This window comes from Bubalus kerabau, chromosome 9 (assembly GCF_029407905.1).
Source record: "Bubalus kerabau isolate K-KA32 ecotype Philippines breed swamp buffalo chromosome 9, PCC_UOA_SB_1v2, whole genome shotgun sequence".
Classification (NCBI taxonomy): Eukaryota; Metazoa; Chordata; class Mammalia; order Artiodactyla; family Bovidae; genus Bubalus; species Bubalus kerabau.
This window is the reverse complement of record NC_073632.1, coordinates 70,266,166-70,285,555: the sequence shown is the minus strand read 5'-3', so window position 1 is coordinate 70,285,555 and position 19,390 is coordinate 70,266,166. Positions and strand designations below refer to the sequence as shown.

The window sequence follows — 19,390 nt, the reverse complement described above, 5'->3', positions numbered from 1 at the left end:
CCACAGAAGTCTGTATTTTTCAGGACTTGTTCTGTATATATGACGTTTCCTCCCCCCCAAACTTACTTGTATGGTGAGAATTATTCTAATAAGTAAAATACAAGATTTATGGAAAAGAGCCATCAGGAAAAAAAACAGGTAGGAGGCACTACTTCATCCAATGGGAGTTTGCCCATATTTTGTCCAGATGATCAAGTAACGTGATATTAAAACAAATTAATCTTAACAATGATGTGAAAAATAAAACCTCAAACTTACTTACCAAACTGCATGCCCCAATCGCCAAGATAATTTATTCTTGTTACTTGATGTCCTAAAGCTTCTTTGAGATTTGCTATAAAATTTCCTAAGTAATCAATAAAATACATAGTTTCTCATTCTTATATGTTTTGGCATAAGAACCATCTAATATCAAAGCATAACAGAAAATTCTGTTGACAAAATTTACTTTTTTTAAAAAACAAAAACATTTATTATTGTGTTTTCATCTGTATTATGGAAAGGGAGTAGAAATTATTTTGGAGGATATAGTTATTCTAAATCTCACAATTTTCATCAACATTAATGGAGGTTATGAATACACTGTGATTCCAAGTCAATTCCAAGGACAGAAAATAACAGAATCTCAGTAATTAACAGAGAATATATAATTTGGTTGTTCCCTGCTTAGCCATATAGTGTTTTTTTTTTTAAGTAGCTCAGTACACCTTCTTTCAGTTATGAAGTCCAACCTCTCATGCTGCTCCCTAAATAACAGCACATAGGAATCCAAGGCCTCCACCTTTCTGTACTGCTGATGCAGGTTTGACATTTGACGTCTATTCCATTCTGCATATACTAAAGCTAAAAGTAACAGACCCCAGAACCTCTTGCAGTTAGGGTTCCAGAAGTCATGGGCAATCAGATATACTTTGCTTGTGATCTAGAAGGTGAAAAGCGAGTTACCTTTATTTTTTCTGAGAAGCACAGTGGTGGAGGTTTTGACTTTTAGTGGCATCACTACTAGAGGTCCTACTGTCCTGTCATACAACTTCCAAGGGGAGTGAAAGATAGGATATGGGTGGCCTCTTTTGCTTCTCTGAATTCTCGAAGGTACAATAAACCAGGAATGATGGCAGGTTCCTGACTCTGGCTGCAGCAGTAATCGAAGAAAAGGCAGAAGCTCCCTTGATGATGAAGTTCTGTGGTAGTTTTGGGCATCATCTATGTCAGCTTAATCCAAAGCATCTTTAACATTCCCAACAACTCTGCAAGCTATTCAATATCCCATTGTAAATTCCCTCCTGCTTTTACTAGAGGAGATCTGCTGCTGCTGCTGCTGCTAAGTCGCTTCAGTCGTGTCCGACTCTGTGCAACCCCATAGACGTCAGCCCACCAGGCTCCCCCGTCCCTGGGATTCTCCAGGCAAGAACACTGGAGTGGGTTGCCATTTACTTCTCCAAGAGGATATCTAGTTTTCTGCAAATAACCCCTCACCAATAGGCATAGCTGACAAATTACAGTAGCTACTTATCCAGTTTCCCTACTTCTAGACTTCCCCAAACTCTATAGCCCCAACAACAGAATTCACCTTTTGCAGATGGTACTCAGACTGTATCCCTATTTTTTTGTAGTACCTTATTATCTTATGTGTGTGCTTAGTCATTTAATCGAGTCCAACTCTTTGCAACATCATGGACTGTAGCCTGTCAGACTCCTCTGTCTATTGCTTGGGGATTCTCCAAGCAAGAGTAGTGGAGTAAGTTGCCATGCCCTCCTCCAGGGGATCTTCCCAACCCAGGGATCAAACCCAGGTCTCCCGCATTGACAGATTCTTTACCATCTGATCCACCAGGGAAGCCCATGAACACTGGGGTGGATAGCCTATCGCTTCTCCAGGGGATCTTGCCGACCCAGGAATCAAACTGGGGTCTCATAGCAGGCAGATTCTTTACCAGCTAAGCTACCAGGGAAGCACCTATTATCTTATAAATCCAACAAATGCTTGAACCTAGGCTTTCGGAATTAGGCTGCTGCTGCTAAGTCGCTTCAGTCGTGTCCAACTCTGTGCAACCTCAAAGACAGCAGGCTCTGCTCCCCACACCCCCCTCCACCCCCAACCCGGGGATTCTTCAGGCAAGACCACCAGAGTGGGTTGCCATTTCCTTCTCCAGTCAGAATTAGGCTACCTAATTTCAAATCCTTGCTGCTATACTTCACTAGCTTTGTGATTTGGGGAAAGTTACTTTTGGTGTCTGAGTTTCCTCATCTATAACCAACAGGACTTAATAATTAGGGCTACTGTGAAACTAGTTCAGATAATACATGAAAACACTTAACATGAAGTTTCAATAAATATTATCTCTTCCTGGTTCAAGCATTTCCCTTAACAAGTGTCAAACAAGTTTATCATGCTTTACCCATCAATTATTCCTATGCTTTTGACTAATGTAGTTTTTCTTATACAGTATATTTCTTATATTCTTTTTCATCAAGTCCTATCATTTCCTCTCTTATAATGCTGCTTGAGAACTTTGTAAAAAGAGTCGACTATAGTGCAACATAACCTATTCCAGAAATACGGACATTCTCCAAATCTTTAAAGTATTCCAGTATGGATTAAATCACTTTCTTGTAAGTATTCAAAAGACAGATTTCTATACTGGAAGACAGATTATATGAGATAAACTCTAAAGTCCCTTCCAATTCTAATATTACACAATTCTAACTGCAGTTTTAAGATGGGCTACTATATAAATCATTTTTTAATAGAAATCATAAGTCTACTGTACACTCAAACATTACAACCAAGAAGTATTACAGTAATCTTTGTTAGGATAGTCCTGTTTAAATTTTCAGTCTTGAAAACTCTCAGTTAGTACTCATATGACTCAGTTTATTTTTTAAAACAAAATATATGGACAAAAAAAATTGGGAGGATAACTATCAATTCTATATAACCGTTTTCATTTATGCATCTTTCAGTTCTTCTTAATATGCATACGTACTTTTAACAAGTTAAAATCAAAATATACATACCTGGTTTCTAAGTCAATCTTTTGGTTTTGAAACAAATTTCTTTTTGTCATTTTTAAACCAATTTTTTTTCATTTTGGGGTCATATTTAATTAGCATTAAGCTCATATAAACTTCATTTTTTTGTTTCTTTGTCCTTTTGCTACTTAAGCATTAAACCAATACTGCTCCAAAAGTCATGTTCAGTATTTTCTGTGAAACTAACAGTACTTACCTATGATGGTAGAACGCAAATGTCCAACGTGAAATTTTTTGGCAACATTAGGTGAACTGCAAGATAATTGTAAAAGTTATTTTTTTCTGTTCTACAAACAAGAGTTCTAAAATGAATTAGGTTATAGCTTTATAGTTTAATATAATTGTGGACTAAAGCCTTTGGTAATTTTGGACAAAGACAGTTAAAAATTAGACATTTAGAGTACTTCCCTGCTGGTACAGCGGATAAGGATCTGCCTGCCAGTGAAGGAGACACAAGTTCGATCCCTAGGCCGGGAAGATTTCACATGCCAAGGAGCAACTAAGCTTATGTACTACAACTACTGAAGCCCATGAGCCTAGAGCCTGTGGTCCACTGCAATGAGAGCCCGTGCACTGCAACGAAGAGTAGCCCCTGCTCGCCAAAACTAGATAAAGCCCATGCGCAGCAATGAAGACCCAGCGCAACCAAAAATAAATAATTCAAAAAAATTAGACATTTAGAGCAAAGATAAATTAGATCTCAGAAAGAACCACCCTTAGGGAATTGATCCTGTGACTCAAGAGGTAGTCACTTAACATACATAGAAGTGGCACACTCAGCAAGCAGATACAGTAGGGGCTTGGTAAAAAGATGAAGAAATTCAGAGAGATTGTTTTGACACAAACAAGGTACATTATTAGAAATTAAGTTTAGTGCACTAGTTCTCAATTCTTTAGAGTCTAAAAATTATTGTGGACCATAAAATAATTTTATTTATATGAGTAATATCTATCAATATTTATTGTATCAGAAATTAAAACAAAAATATAAAAATATTTATGTGGAAAGCTTCCCAGGATAACCAGAAATAGAATTTACCATTCCAAATTCTCAAGCAACAGATTTGTTGCTCTTGGTGGTTGAGAAGTTGCAATTAAGATTTAACAATACCTAATGCTAGTTGGAGAAGACTCTTGATAGTCCCTTGGACTGAAAGGAGATCCAACCAGTCCATCCTAAAGGAGATCAGTCCTGGGTGTTCATTGCAAGGACTGATGCTAAAGCTGAAACTCCAATACTTTGGCCACCTCATGCAAAGAGTTGACTCACTGGAAAAAACCCTGATGCTGGGAGAGATTGGGGGCAGGAGGAGAAGGGGACGACAGAGGATGAGATGGCTGGATGGCATCACCGACTTGATGGACATGAGTTTGAGTGAACTCCAGGAGTTGGTGATGGACAGGGAGGCCTGGCATGCTGCGATTCATGCGGTCGCAAAGAGTCAGACACGACTGAGCGACTGAACTGAACTGAACTGAATGCTAGTCAAGTAATGCTCAAAATTCTCCAAGCCAGGTTTCAGCAGTATGTGAAACGAACTTCCCAGATGTTCAAGCTGGTTTTGGAAAAGGCAGAGGAACCAGAGATCAAATTGCCAACATCCGCTGGATCATGGAAAAAGCAAGAGAGTTCCAAAAAAACATCTATTTCTGCTTTATTGACTATGCCAAAGCCTTTGACTGTGTGGATCACAATAAACTGTGGAAAATTCTTCAAGAGATGGGAATACCAGACCACCTGACCTGCCTCTTGAGAAACCTATTTGCAGGTCAGGAAGCAACAGTTAGAACTGGACAAGGAACAACAGATTGGTTCCAAATAGGAAAAAGAGTACGTCAAGGCTGTATATTGTCACCCTGCTTATTTAACTTCTATGCAGAGTACATCATGAGAAACGCTGGGCTGGAAGAAGCACAAACTGGAATCAAGATTGCCGGGAGAAATATCAATCACCTCAGATATGCAGATGACACCACCCTTATGGCAGAAAGTGAAGAGGACCTCAAAAGCCTCTTGATAAAAGTGAAAGAGGAGAGTGAAAAAGTTGGCTTAAAGCTCAACATTCAGAAAACTAAGATCATGGCATCTGGTCCCATCACTTCATGGGAAATAGATGGGGAAACAGTGGAAACAGTGTCAGACTTTATTTTTTGGGGCTCCAAAATCACTACAGATGGTGACTGCAGCCATGAAAGTAAAAGACGCTTACTCCTTGGAAGGAAAGTTATGACCAACCTACATAGCATATTAAAAAGCAGAGACATTACTTTGCCAACAAGGGTCTGTCTAGTCAAGACTATGGTTTTTCCACTAGTCATGTATGGATGTGAGAGTTGGACTGTGAAGAAAGCTGAGCACCGAAGAATTGATGCTTTTGAACTGTGGTGTTGGAGAAGGCTCTTGAGCGTCCCTTGGACTGCAAGGAGATCCAACCAGTCCATTCTAAAGGAGACCAGTCCTGGGTGTTCATTGGAGGGACTGATGCTGAAGCTGAAGCTCCAATACTTTGGCCACCTCATGCGAAGAGTTGACTCATTGGAAAAGACCCTGATGCTGGGAGGGATTGGGGGCAGGAGGAGAAGGGGACGACAGAAGATGAGATGACTGGATGGCATCACCCACTCGATGGACGTGAGTTTGAGTGAAGTCCGGGAGTTGGTGATGGACAGGGAAGTCTGGCGTGCTGTGATTCATGGGGTCATAAAGAGTCAGACATGACTGAGCGACTGAACTAACTGACTGAATGCTTCTAGAGCACATTCACTCTCCGACAGCCACAGTCTGACACACTTTACATGCATTAACTCAACAGTCAGAAGAACTGTGATGTAATCTCTTATTTTTGATGAGAAAATTGAGACACACAAAGGAAAAAAGATAATGAAGCACATTTGGCAATATCTTGAGGACTCCTGAACCTAGATGATAAGCACACGGGGCTTAATATACATTTTCTCTCTTTTGTGTATGTTTGAAAATTTCTTAAGTTTTTCAATATTAAAAAAGATAGTAACTAGGACACAGCTGGTTAAAAATGGCAAAAACAAGAGCTTACTTGTAGTCTGTCTCCAAAGCCTTGTTATTTACCTTTTTAAGGGTATTACAATTTAAAACCTTGAACTGACAGATCTGTATACAATTGTGGCAATTATGAAACTATAAGGAAATTCATGTAATCATTATTGAGAAAGAAAGCAAATGTTCTTCTATGGGATTAAATAATAAGTAATCTCCTGCTTCTAGTCAAGAGAGAAGAACAAGGCTTAGGCTTAATTATCCGTCTTCCTTAAACAACTAGAAAATTAGAAAGATTTATGGAACATTGGTTTTATGAAACTGAACAGGACAGTGAAGGACTGTGATCCCTAGGAGAAGGTCAGCCAACAGGGTGACCCTTAGGACTGCTTTACTAGCAAATTCATGAGATGTAGCCAAAGTAGACCAATGTATACCATGAAAATGTTTATATCAGAACAGAAGAAAGGTTTCAAATCAATGATCAAAGACTCTTCTTTAAGAAACTAGAAAGGGAGGCTCAAACTAAATCCCAAGTAAGCAGAATAAAAGGGAGTAATTGAGATGAAGGTTAAAAAAAAAAAAGACAGAGAAACTGTGATATCATAACCGGTAGTGGTGGTTATGTGACCTGGCATCTTTGATAAAACCCATTAAACTGCATGTTGAAATACAGTGATTTGCATTGTACTATATACCTCAATAAAGCTGATTTTTTTAAAAAATACTATAAAAAACTAAAAATAAGCTGGCCATGGATGTGCTGATATTAAAGGAATATAAGATACATTGTTTAGTAAAAAAGGAGAACAATGTATGATGTGTATGATCTCTAGGTGGGTAAGCAAGAAACTGATATCAGTGAATGTCTGCATAAAGAGAACCAGAAGACTGGGGTAGGGAGGACACTGCCTTCTCACTGCACACCCTTTTGTCATCTTTGAATTTTCAAAAACTAAGGTTATTATCTAATAATATAGTTTTTGCATAGCTTTTGCATTTTTAAAAATGCAAAAAGGTATAGTTGATGTACATTATATGTTTCAGATGTACAACAGTGAATCACAACCTTTAAAGAAAATACTCCATTTAAAGTTATTATAAAATGTTGCCCTGTGTGGCACAATATATCCGTGTAGCTTATTTCATACATAGTAGTCTGTATGTCTTAATCCCCTATCCCTACCTTTCCCCTCCCCACTGGTAACCCTGTTTGTGCTCTGTATCTGTGATTGTTTCTTTTTTGTTATATTCATTAGTCTATTTTTTAGATTCCACATATAAATAATAACATAAGTATTTGTCTTCCTCTGACTTATTTCATTTAGTACAATGCCCTCCAAGTCCATCTATGCTGTTGCAAATGGTAAATTTTCATTCTTTGTTATGGCTGAGTGGTATTCAAAACAAACCTCATCTTTATCCATTCATCTGTTGATGGACACTTAGATTATTTCCATATCTTGGCTCTTGTAAATAATGCTGCTGTGAATGTTGGAGTGTATGAATCTTTTTAAATTAGTGTTTTTCTTCTTCAGATATATACCCAGGAGTGATATTGCTGGATCATATGGTTAATTTTATTTTTAGTTTTTTGAGAAACCTCCATACTGTTTTCCACAGTGGCTTTACCAATTTACATTCTCTCCAACAATGCACCAGGGTTCCCTTTTCTCACATCTTTGCCAACATTTGTTATTTGTGATCTTTCTAATGATAACCATTCTGATAGGTGTGAGGTGATATCTCATTGTAGTTTTGATTTGCATTTCTCTGATGATTAGCAGTGTTGAACATCTTTTAATGTGCCTGTTGGTTAGAACTTTTGTACTTTTTTTTTGAATTAGAAGAACTGAATCTTTCTAGAGCTTCAAAAAACCTCCCTTGAAATATCAGTTTGACGTTCTCTGGCACCACATTCCTACTTGGAAGGGAATACAGTGAAATGGAAAATACAAATTCAATTCCTTTGGCAGCCAAAGTAACTACTATGGATTACAACTTGTATGCTTTACTGGAACTCTGAAATATTACTTCATGTAATTTCCTCAATCTTGTAAGAAAAGAGATATTATTACTCTTATTTTCCACATATAAGAGACTAGAGAAATAAACTATCCCATCCCAGATGACCGAATCAGTTACTAAGTGAAAACTAGTACCCTGATCTCCTGGACTCCCATTTTCCCAGAGGTCAATTTGTTTTCTGGGAACACTTCACATCGAGGAACAGCAGTGGGTGGGGGAACATGTGTTGATAAAAGAAAAGAATGGCTATCACTGCTGACTCTGCTCCTGCAGATTTGATCTGAACACAATAGGAAGGGCTGACTCAGGAGAGAGGCAACCGCTGCTGATGGTTCAAGTCTTACTCTACCACCAGGTAGAGCCAAAGTCTGAGGTAGACAGTCATCTACCCTGGCACTTTATCACACTCCTCTTGGATCTGACAAAATATAGGGAAACCAACCATATATCACTATATCAGGGAGGCAGTAAAGGTTAAGCATACAGGATTCAGAGTTAGCTCTGTGACTCTGAGCAAGCTCCTTGACCTAGCATCACCATCATCATCTCAATTTAAGGGCCAAGTTTCTATTTTTCAAAGATTTCTTTTGATGTGGACCATTTTAAAAGTCTTCACTGAACCTGTTACAATACTGCTTCTGTTTTATGTTTTGGTAGTTTGGCCCCAAGGCATGTGAGATCTTAGGTTTCCGACCAGCGATCGACCCCTCACCCCTTGCATTGGAAGGAGAACTCTCAAGCACTGGACCACCAGGGAAGTCCCTGGGGCAAGTTTCTTGAACACAGTATTTCTATCTCTTTACTTTGGGATGAAGTCACCTGGTCTATTAAAGATACTATATATTTAAAGAAATTCTCTCTTCCCATCTCTTTCATTTTCAGAAGAAATTCAGGAAGGATGTTTTCTATCAATTTTTACCCTCCTGTCTACCTCTGTGTCTCCCTTTTGAAATCACAATAAGAATCACAGAATCTGGAATACTTCTAAGGGAGGAAACAGCTCTAGTCCCCCACCAATGCCAGATGAAAAACAACAGAAAGCAGAGATGACCGCTGGGAAATAGACTCTGCTTTCATTAATGATCAGATGCTTATAAAAGTTCCAGCCTTCCTTAACTGCTTTGGAAAAAAGTTGAGAGAGGCAAATCTGTAAGTAAATAAACTGTAGTTCAAAAAGCCTCCAGTATACAATTCAAATGGAACACGCTATTTTTAGACATTTCTTATAAGCATAAACAAAAAGGATTATTATATGGGAAACAAAAACTTTGGAGAAAAACCAAAGAATCAATGACTAAGACTAGTCTTGGTACTTTGATTTTGGTTGGGGAGAAGGGATGGTAAAGAGGAAGTGAACATTAAGAAGGTGCATGTGTGGCAACTTTTCACATTTCAAGAAGCTGGCAATAGCACTATTTCAAGGGTGAATGTGCAGTAACTGATACTATTCTACTTTCCTCCTGATATTCCTTTACTGCTAGTTAGGTAAGAGCAAGGAGTGTAAGAGTACTGAAGTGCTTCCCCAGAGAAGGGTATGTATACTGCATCACTGTAAAGATATAATGAAAAGAATTAAAAGTGTCTACAAACTCTTTGCCACTCTTTCATTAAGAGATATAATCTACTTCCCTGCCCCGAGTCAGGGATGATCTTGTGACTTGCTTTGACCAGCAGTGACATAAGTGATGATATGCCTGTTACAAGACCAGATATTTTACTATTTTGGAGTCCTGAGCACCTTTGTAAAAAGGTCTGGCTACTCTGCTGGAGAGAGAATACAGAGAGATGCCTGGCCAACCCACAGGTGAGACACCAGAAAAGTAAATGAGTTACCTGGATTTCTAGCCCTAGTATAATGTCTAGATGACCAGAGTTGCTTAAGTGACCACAGGTAAGCAAAAAAACCATTAGGCTATGCTCTTCCCAATTTCCTGGTCTATACATGAAACATAAAACAACTGGTTGTTGTTTTAAAACACTAATCAGTAGTGTGGCAAACTTTTTCTTAAAGAGCCAGACAGTAAATATTTTAGGTCATCTGGTCTCTGTCTCAATTATTTGTCTATTGTACTCAATTGCCACTAGAGTATCAAAGTAGCCACTCTGAAAATATGTAAATGAATATCTAAGACTGTACTCCAAATTTACAAAAATATAGCAGGCTGGATTTTGCCCATGAGCTAAAGTTTGCCATTCCCTGTATCAAGTTTTGTAGTGGCTTGTTAAACAAGAGATAATGGAAATGACAAGCAACTTTCTTTGGAGGATGGCCTTAGAGTAGTTCCTCTCTGGTGTAAGGATGACTGCAGAAGTCTCTGTTCTTTTGATGCAACAACATTTAAACTTTAAATATCCTGATTGAAGCACAGTGGTAGCATAAGATTTATTCATAATTTATATCTGCTCCATAAGAAGGTTAGCTTACTCAACAATCAATCCTTGTCATAAACAGGTGAGTTTACCAAGTCTTAGAGGGTCTGCTTTTTCTAAGAACAGGATTGAATGACAGAAGACAGTACAAATAAATCCCATTCACCTCTGATTATCCAGGTGCTAATCATAACTAAGTTTAAGTTATCACCATAAATTATGAGTTAAAACAGAAATAGTATTTACCACGTCCACTTAAAAAAATCTTCCACAAAAACATATACTAAGAAAAAGGCTCTAGCAAGTTCTAGCTAAGTGAGAAAACAGCTCATCGACACTTTTCCTTAGCTTTGAAAAAGGCAAATACAATTTCTCCAATAATGGTCACCTGCTAGCCATACTCCCAAAATAATCTTTTTCTTTTTTTTTTTGGTTACCTAAGAACAATTCAAAGATTAGATAGTTTCATTGATGGCATGGCATGTAAGAAAGTTATCATGAAGACTATTTAGAGCCATATTAAAACATCAAGCTATTTTTCTGGTAATTTTAAATAATATGCATTTCATGTAATGGACCCTGGGATGTTAGATCTGAATTGGTAACATCAGTAAAAATTGAGTTCCAGTAGTAATAAGCACTCTTATAGCCAGAACTTGGCTTCTAAATACCTTCCCTCACAAAAAGGGAACTAGGACTTCTTGGGGGAAATGGACAATTCCAGGTCTGAGTAAGACTGGAACATCTTATGCCAAAAAGAAAGTATACCAGGACTTAAGGGAACATGCAAAGAGAATAAAGGAGCCTGATCTGGGATAATTTGAATATGTGTGTGCTCAGTCACTCAATTGTGTCCAACTCTTTGCAACCCTATGGACTGTAGCCTACCAGGCTCCTCTGTCCATGGGGATTCTCCAGGCATGAATACCAGAGTGGGTTGCCATGCCCTTCTCAAGGGGATCTTCCCAACTGAGGGACTGAACCCAGGTCTCCCGCATTGCCGGTGGATTCTTTACTGTTTGAGCCACCAGCAATCCCACTTCTGGGCATATATCCAAAGGAAACAAAATCATTATCTTGAAGAGATGTCTGTTCTCCCATGTGCACTGCAGCATTATCACAATTGCCAAGGTATGGAAACAGCCTAGGTGTCCATCAGTAGATGAATGGATAAGGAAAATGTGGTATGTATATATAATGGAATATTATTCAGCTTCAAAAATGAAGGAAATTCTGTCATTTGCAACAACATGGATGAAACTGTAGGGTATTATGCTAAGAAAAATGAGCCAGACAGACAAAGACAAATACTGTGTGCTATCATTTAAATGTCAGATCTAAAGACTAAAAAGTCAAACTCTTAGAAACAGAATAGAGAAGTAGTTGTCAGAGGCTGGAGGCTAGGAGAAACAGGAAGAGGTTGGTAAAAGGTTCAGACTTTCAGCTATAAGACAATAAGTACTGAGGATCTAATGTATAATGTGGTGAGTACAGTAGATAACACTATCTTGTATAATTGAAATTTGTTAAACAAGTAGAACAAATGTTCTCACACAAAGAAGTAAATATGTAAGGTGACAGAGCTATCAACTAACTCAACTGGGGAAATCCTCCCACATTGTGTGTGTGTGTGTGTGTGTGTGTGTGTGTGTGTGTGTGTGTGTGTGTGTGTGTGTATCAAATCATGCTGTACACTTTACCTTATAATTTGGTCAATTATACCTCAATAAAGCTAAAAATACATACACATACATCACAAACACAACAAAGCTTGTTTTCTGGTAATTATATTACTTTGCAATTCTTAATATGATAGTAACCATCATATGTACCTTAAGAGTCTACTAAAATGAACTAGTTCTTCTAAAAAAACAAATCAAAAAATCTATTAATACATAATTAATAAAGGAAAAAACCCATAATAACCATTAGGTACTTTTTTGATTAAAAGTTCAAAAAGTTTTATTCATGGTTTAATGATCAACTCACTGTGACTTTAATTACATACTCTCACCGATTTTTCATTTTTCCATGTGTAATTTTGTGAGACCCAGATGATAACAGTAAAATACCCACCTGCCCAGTCAGTTGATCAACCAATGCATATGACTGGTAGGTACTCACCTGAATTCAACCACGATCCTCTTCTGGGGGAGGCCAGAAAAAAGTTCACTTTTTAATCCATATTTTGAGCCGTCTTCAATCACCTGTTGCAGTACTGTCTGTAAAGTAAAAGGTATGGGATTTAATGATACAGAAAAATTGCAATTTTCTTAATTACTTTGTTACTGGGAACTAATTCTTGCTAATTTTCTCATTCTAATTTATGGAGCTGAGAATTTTACAGCATTGTTAGCAGCACTGCCTTCTTTGATCGCTAATGCTAATCAGAGCAGTCATGACACAAGTTAACATCTACGGGGCTCATGTCTATTCATCCTTACAGCAGCCAATGATGGAGATATTTTACAGATGAAGAAACTGAAGTTTAGAGAGGTAACTGCCAGAAGTCCATAGCAAATAGCAACAATAATACTAGAAGCAGCATCTAATATTTATTGAATGCCGATTTCAAGCCAGGCACTGTACTAAACATTTTATATGTATTACATATATTACTCCTCACAACTACCCTGAAATGAGTATTATTTTTACAAGTGAGGAGACAGAAGCTCAGACTGGTTAAGTAACTTTCCCAAGGTCACATTGCAAAAACTTTGCTCACTCCACAGCCTAAGTGTTAACTCGGCATGGTGCTGCTACTTCTGTGATACTGATGATCTCAGTAATGGTAGAAAACAAATAAAAAAAAATCTAATTCAAGTGCCTCTTGGCTATATAAGGAATGAGGCAATACCACAGAAACTGTCAAAACATATTCCAGTTAACTTTTAGTTATTAACCACAGAATTACTATATAGGTTACAAAATTCATACTGTATTTTTTGCTAAGGGTGATGATGCATTTATTCATTATTTATTTTTTATTGTAGGATTTTGAAATGACTGATAGATTTTTATTTACTCTTATATTGATTTTGTTCCACAAACAGGATTTTACGTCCTAAAAATGTAATTTCTGACATGAAGAATTCTATCGTTAGAGCTCTTAAGACAGTCACTAAATCGAAAAGGCAGAAAAGGCAGAGGCTTCTTAAAAGCAACACTTTTAAGAAGCCTCTATAGAGTGCCAGGTTCAAGTCTAGAAGCTTCTACGTTATCTTTAAGCCTTACAATCTTAAAATGGGCAACATTTCCCATTTAACTGATGCAAGAACTAGGTTCAGATATAGAGAAAATCCTTCCCTGACACTGTGCATTAAGCCATATAGAGAAGATTATATAGACATTAAATACAGTATTGTCTATTGTACACGAGGGACTCATTCAATGTTTGTTACTCCAAGAACATGGGTCACAAGAAGACTGCAAGTAGGGCAGTAAATGTTATAGGTAATTCATACTTGAATCATTCAGAGGTTAAGGCTTATTCATCCTTTTCACCTTCTATCCCTTTTTATGTAAGAGATGGCAGACACCAAAAAAGGTAGTAGCAGTTAGTTAGAATTCTCTTTTAACAAATGACTCTTGAATAATTGATTTCTCTGGCATAAACAAACTAACAAAAAAAAAACTTTAAGACTATCTTATGTGCTTCACTTCCAAAGCACTCACTGACAATTGAACCACCTGCTAACTAGTTTCTTTACCACTTCACTGAAGGTGCTCTCAAAATCAGTATTTTAAATGTTAACCCAGCTGAATACTTAAGTTGTGTTTATTAATCAATTCATTTTTTGTAAAATTAAAAAAATTAAACAAATTAAGATAGGGCTAAAGTCTGCTCTAATCTTCGTCCCTTTCTGCCTTCCCCAGGGGCAACCACTTTTAAGCATCATTTTGGTGGATGACGACTCCCTCCTCCTTGAAACTACCCTTCCTTCCTTGGTTGCAGTGACATCATTCTACTGACTTTTGCTTTCCTTTGCAGATCCCTCTTTCAATGCCTACCCCGATTCCCTCGCTGCACTCTTTTCTCACTTCTCGCTCCTTATTTACACTTCTTCTAGGTGTAAAGTCCTAAGACTTCACCACTTACCTACCAGAATCTTGTGCTATAGACTGACCTACACAACTCAGGATCAAGTATCTCCCTCAGGCACTTCAAACAGAACATACTCCTCTTCCTTTTACATTTTTCATTTCCACAAACTTCACTCTGAACCCTCCAGCTAACCAAGTCAGAGACCTGGGAGTCCCTAAGATCTGCCTTTTTCCCCTCAACTTCCAGAATCAATCATCTGTTAATCACCAAGCTCTGCATGTGCTGTCTCCTACATATCACTCTAATTTTCTCCTCTGGTTTAGACCCTCATTATCTATCAGCTACACTGCTACAAAAACTAAAACAGTTTAAAAGTAACACCTATCTTACATAATATACATATTCAATTAGGTCTATGGGCTTTCCTAGTGGCTCAGTGATAGAGAATCCGACTGCCAATATGGGAGACACAGGTTCGATCTTTGGGTTGGAAAGAGCCCCTGGAGAAGGAAATGGCAATCTACTCCAGTATTCTTGCCTGGGAATCCCATGGACAGAGGAGCCTGGTGGGCTAAGGGCCATGGGGTCACAAAAGAGTCAGACATGATTTACTTTCTGTTTAAAGGTTTCAATGACTTCTTACCACTTAAGTGATTTTACCAGTTTCTAGTTTGATTTTTACATGCATATCATTTTTACTTTTTTAATTTTGAGGAAATTGATTTGTTGAAAAGCACACTGTAATACTGATAAAAATCACAAGTTAGAAGTGTTTTATAATAACAGATAATATATAATGATTAAAATGAAATAAATTTCATTAGCATAATACCAAAAAATCATAACAGGGGCCACCTTTGGTACACATAACTCACCATGGAAATGACAACAGAGGAAAAATCTGAAACTATTATGCAGAGCATGTAAGGCCCTTCCCACTGTGTAATTTCACATCCTTCCCCACGCCATCCAATGTACAAATCATACTCAATCACCTTCCGACTTCCAAACAATGCCATATTCTTATTTGTACCCTGGCCCAACTGTCCCCTCTTCCTGGAATGCCTCCCCTCGTATCTCCCAAGTATATTCTTTATTTTCATCCTAATTCAAGGTTGTCTTTTGCCTCCTCAAGACAGATTTACTTTGAGGGAGTAAAGGAAAAAAAGAAAAGATTTATGTGCTTCTTTCTTTCCACTGGGGTTGCATCTTATACATGCCTTCATTATATGATTCATCCCAGTGTCTAGCCATTACACATTACCTTGTGATTTTTTTATGCTTTTCTTTCCTTGAGGCCAGGACACATGCCATTTGTCTCTATATTTCAGTAATATAGTGCCTGGCAAATAATAAGCAAGGAGTTTATTGAATTAGTGGGCACAAAGAAGAATGTCAGAGAGCTAGTAAAGTTACCAGATATTACAAATGAGAAATAAGTTAGGGGCCATCTATTCACCAATATTTATGTTTAAAGGTAAGATATACTTGGTAATGTAAATGGAGGTACATAAAGAACTTATCAGAAATTAAATCTTTCAAAAGTTTCTTTTTGGAATGCTTTAGCCAATTAATGACTATTCCAATTGGCTGGTACTTTCTGTTTACCTACCACCATTCCATTTTCTGTGGATGAATTTTGCCATTTTATTGAATTCTTTATTGGTTGGTATTTCTCTACAACTTTCAACAGAACTTCTAATGAAGCTACCACTGCTTGATTAACAGATCAGTTCCTTAGTCAGTAGCTGAAACGTGCTTAATCATTCATTCTTTCCATGTGTTCAACTGACACTACACATGACTTGAATGTAACCACTGCCTACTGACATAAACTCAATTAGTGAAATAATGAGCAAAGTTAGAGCCACTGAAATCAGTCTTTTTTTTTTTTTTTCTTTTCCTTAAGTTTTGGAAGAGCATGCACAGTTGAATTTGGCAAATAAAACTGCATGTATGTGAAATAAAAAAGGTTATTCATTGTGTATTTCTAAGGCACACCCAAAAAAAAAAAAAAACCCAAATAGGATTTTGTTTGCTTTTTCCCTATGTGGTTACACTCGTTTTCTGTTTTTCCTCCCTGTAAACCGAATTAACTATTAATTGAAGCTATAGTTCCTTCTGAAAGTCATCTGTGAAAAGTGAAAGTGAAAGTTGCTCAGTTGTGTCTGACTCTCTGTGACCCTATGGGCTATACAGTCCATGGAATTCTCCAGGCCAGAATACTGGAGTGGGTAGCCTTCCCCTTCTCCAGGAGATCTTCCCAACCCAGGGATCAAACCCAGGTGTCCCGCACTGCAGGCGGATTCTTTTACCAGATGAGCCACAAGGGAAGCCCAAGAATACTGGAGTAGGTAGCCTATCGCTTCTCTAGCAGATCTTCCCAACGGAGGAATTGAACCGGGGTCTCCTGCATTGCAGGCAGATTCTTTACCAATTGAGCTATCAGGGAAGCCCAAGGAACAAGTTTGGTACCAAAGTGATTGTTCTTCATAGTGATAAGTTCTTCTAGCACTGAAAAATGTATTATCTAGCCCCAGAGATTTGGCAGTTTGCACTACTTTTAATTTCATATTTTAGCCTCCTACCTTTGAGGATGATTTATATGAGGACAGTATAAACTGCTATTAGTGATCCAAACCTAAGCTAACATTTAATCATCCCGATTCTGCCAGTATTAATAACTCAACTGCAATGCATGAACAGATACATTTTATGCAAGGCTAAATTTGTACATGTGTAAGCAATGACAAACTCATAATTCTCTGCTTGATGATTAAGTTTTGGACATAGATCATTGGCTACATGTTAATCTTGATAACTTCAAAGTGGAAAAAAAAGTTTTATAATGGTCCTGAGAGGGTTGAATTTTCTTTTCAATGTGATCTGGAAACTTGAGACTTACAAGTGAATATTGTTTAAGGCCCAAAAATAATGGAGCCAAGTGTAGAAGAAATTAGGCTTTGAGCAGATAAGAATTACTATTAAATCGTAACTTATAACACAGGTGAAATGCTTAATATTCCTTTCCCAAACTATGAGTACTGCTCTAGGATGTATCTTTACTGTGACACTGAGCAGGGCTTCTGTAAGCAATCTGCTTGCCCTTTAATGAAAATCACATTATCCAGAGCCTCAAAGTTGTTACAATGAAGGGAGGGTTTCCACATGAGGAAGAGCAGCTGAACCCCAAAGCTCTCACTTTTCCCCCCACACTGTCAACTGAGAAGAATTTGCGAATATTTTTAATAAGTGAGCTAGTGGGCATCCTTATACCACAGAAAAACCTCAATTAATTGTAATAAAGCATGAAAACTCACAACCATTGAAATTTTAAATTATTAACAAAATATATGCCTTGCCTAGAAATATAAACCACATCTTCTTCAGCTAAGCTGGCTATAAAGGCAAACATCTACCACAGCACATTTTCCCATCTCAGGGAAAACAAAAAATGTAAAATATTGGCGTCTATCAAGGGGCGTAAAATTTGGAAGGCACACTGGTAAGCTGCCTTTCTCCTTCTACAAACACTGAAAAAGCAACTGGGAAGAAAGAGTCATTTATTTAAAAATGGGACATTAGATTCACTGGTTTGCCAAGTTGACATGAAATGTTATCAAGAGCCCAACAAGATAAAGACACTTTTTGACAAGCTCAAAACAAATTTCCTTCTTGTCCCTGTGACAGATTTTGGTTTAACAAGTTCAATCTTGAAATAACAGTGGAAAAAAAGATGAAAAAAGTTCAAACATCTAAAGACAAGCATGAAACACTTTTTCAGAAGAATTATAGGACTGATGGGTAAATATCTGTAAACTATATAACCTTGGTAAGAAACTGTATTAGAAGTTTTGGTTTTATCTTTATTTGCAACTAAAGACCACAGTATATACAAAGTCTGACCTACCCAACAATCATGTTGTGTTTTTTTTTTTAATAATAGACCAAACAATGCATTATGATAAATTTTAAAGTTCGACTGAGATAAAACTCAAAGGGTCTCACACCACTGCTTATCTAGGATTACCTGTCCTCCACACTCCCTCAATGGAGACCCAATTCCTCTATGAGGTTTCCCCAACTCCTTCAGGTCATCCTATTTCGCCATCTCTGATCTTTCTTATGCTTACTGTACCAATCACTTTAAGAAAATTCATATTGTTTTATTAAAAGAAAAAGAGTCTTATGGATTTTCTCGTATACATCTTATGCTTCCAATAGATTATAGGCTACTAAAGAGTGGCAACCAGCTACTGCTTCCAAAGTATTCAATGTACTACTTTGTACTTTGTACAATGTACTTTCAATGTACTGCTTTCCTGTATTCAATACGGATTCCAATGATTCATTTAATAATAGTTATCTCGCACTTACTGCATGCCTGGTGCTGTGCTAGGAACTGTGTATGTGAGAAAAACAGATGCTATAAGCCCTAATGGAAATTAGAGTTTAAAGGGCAAAAGGCATTCATCAAATAAGAAAAATGTAAAATAGCAACTACAGTTAAGTTTTGCCAAGGAGGCATATACAGTGTTAAGAGAGTGTATGAATGAAGGGGTCAGAAAGGCACTGCTAGGGAAAAACCAAGATGTGCAGGATAAGCAGACTGAACTTGGGGTGATTTCCATGCAGTGGGATCAGAATGTGTAAAAGTTCTGAGGCAAGAGGAGGCAGGATAAGTTTAAGAACCGGAGGGAAAACACTGTAGCTGAAGCGGAGAACACGAGAGAAGATGCGAGAGAAGGTGCAACAGCTGCACCGTAACCCGTATCCATTCTTACCTTTGTTAACAGTTCTCTGTTGATTTTGAAATTTACAGTCCCTTGACCAGTGCTGATTTCACTCACCACTGTGTCACATTTTAGCTGAAAATATAAAGTAAAACAGGTATGTTA

At 37.6% G+C, this 19,390-nt stretch overlaps 1 protein-coding gene across 5 annotated transcripts in view; it reads right to left on the bottom strand.

Annotated features, from left to right (window-relative positions):
* Positions 1 to 19,390, bottom strand: part of RARS2 (arginyl-tRNA synthetase 2, mitochondrial) — a 73,994-nt gene that overhangs the window by 28,266 nt on the left and 26,338 nt on the right. For all 5 annotated transcript variants that reach the window (XM_055535531.1, XM_055535534.1, XM_055535536.1 and 2 more), the window contains 4 exons: positions 19,277 to 19,360; positions 12,572 to 12,669; positions 3,230 to 3,285; positions 263 to 346 (listed from right to left, as the gene is read on the bottom strand). In XM_055535531.1, coding sequence (XP_055391506.1) covers positions 263 to 346; positions 3,230 to 3,285; positions 12,572 to 12,669; positions 19,277 to 19,360 — 322 coding nt within the window. The remainder of the gene's footprint in view (positions 1 to 262; positions 347 to 3,229; positions 3,286 to 12,571; positions 12,670 to 19,276; positions 19,361 to 19,390) is intronic.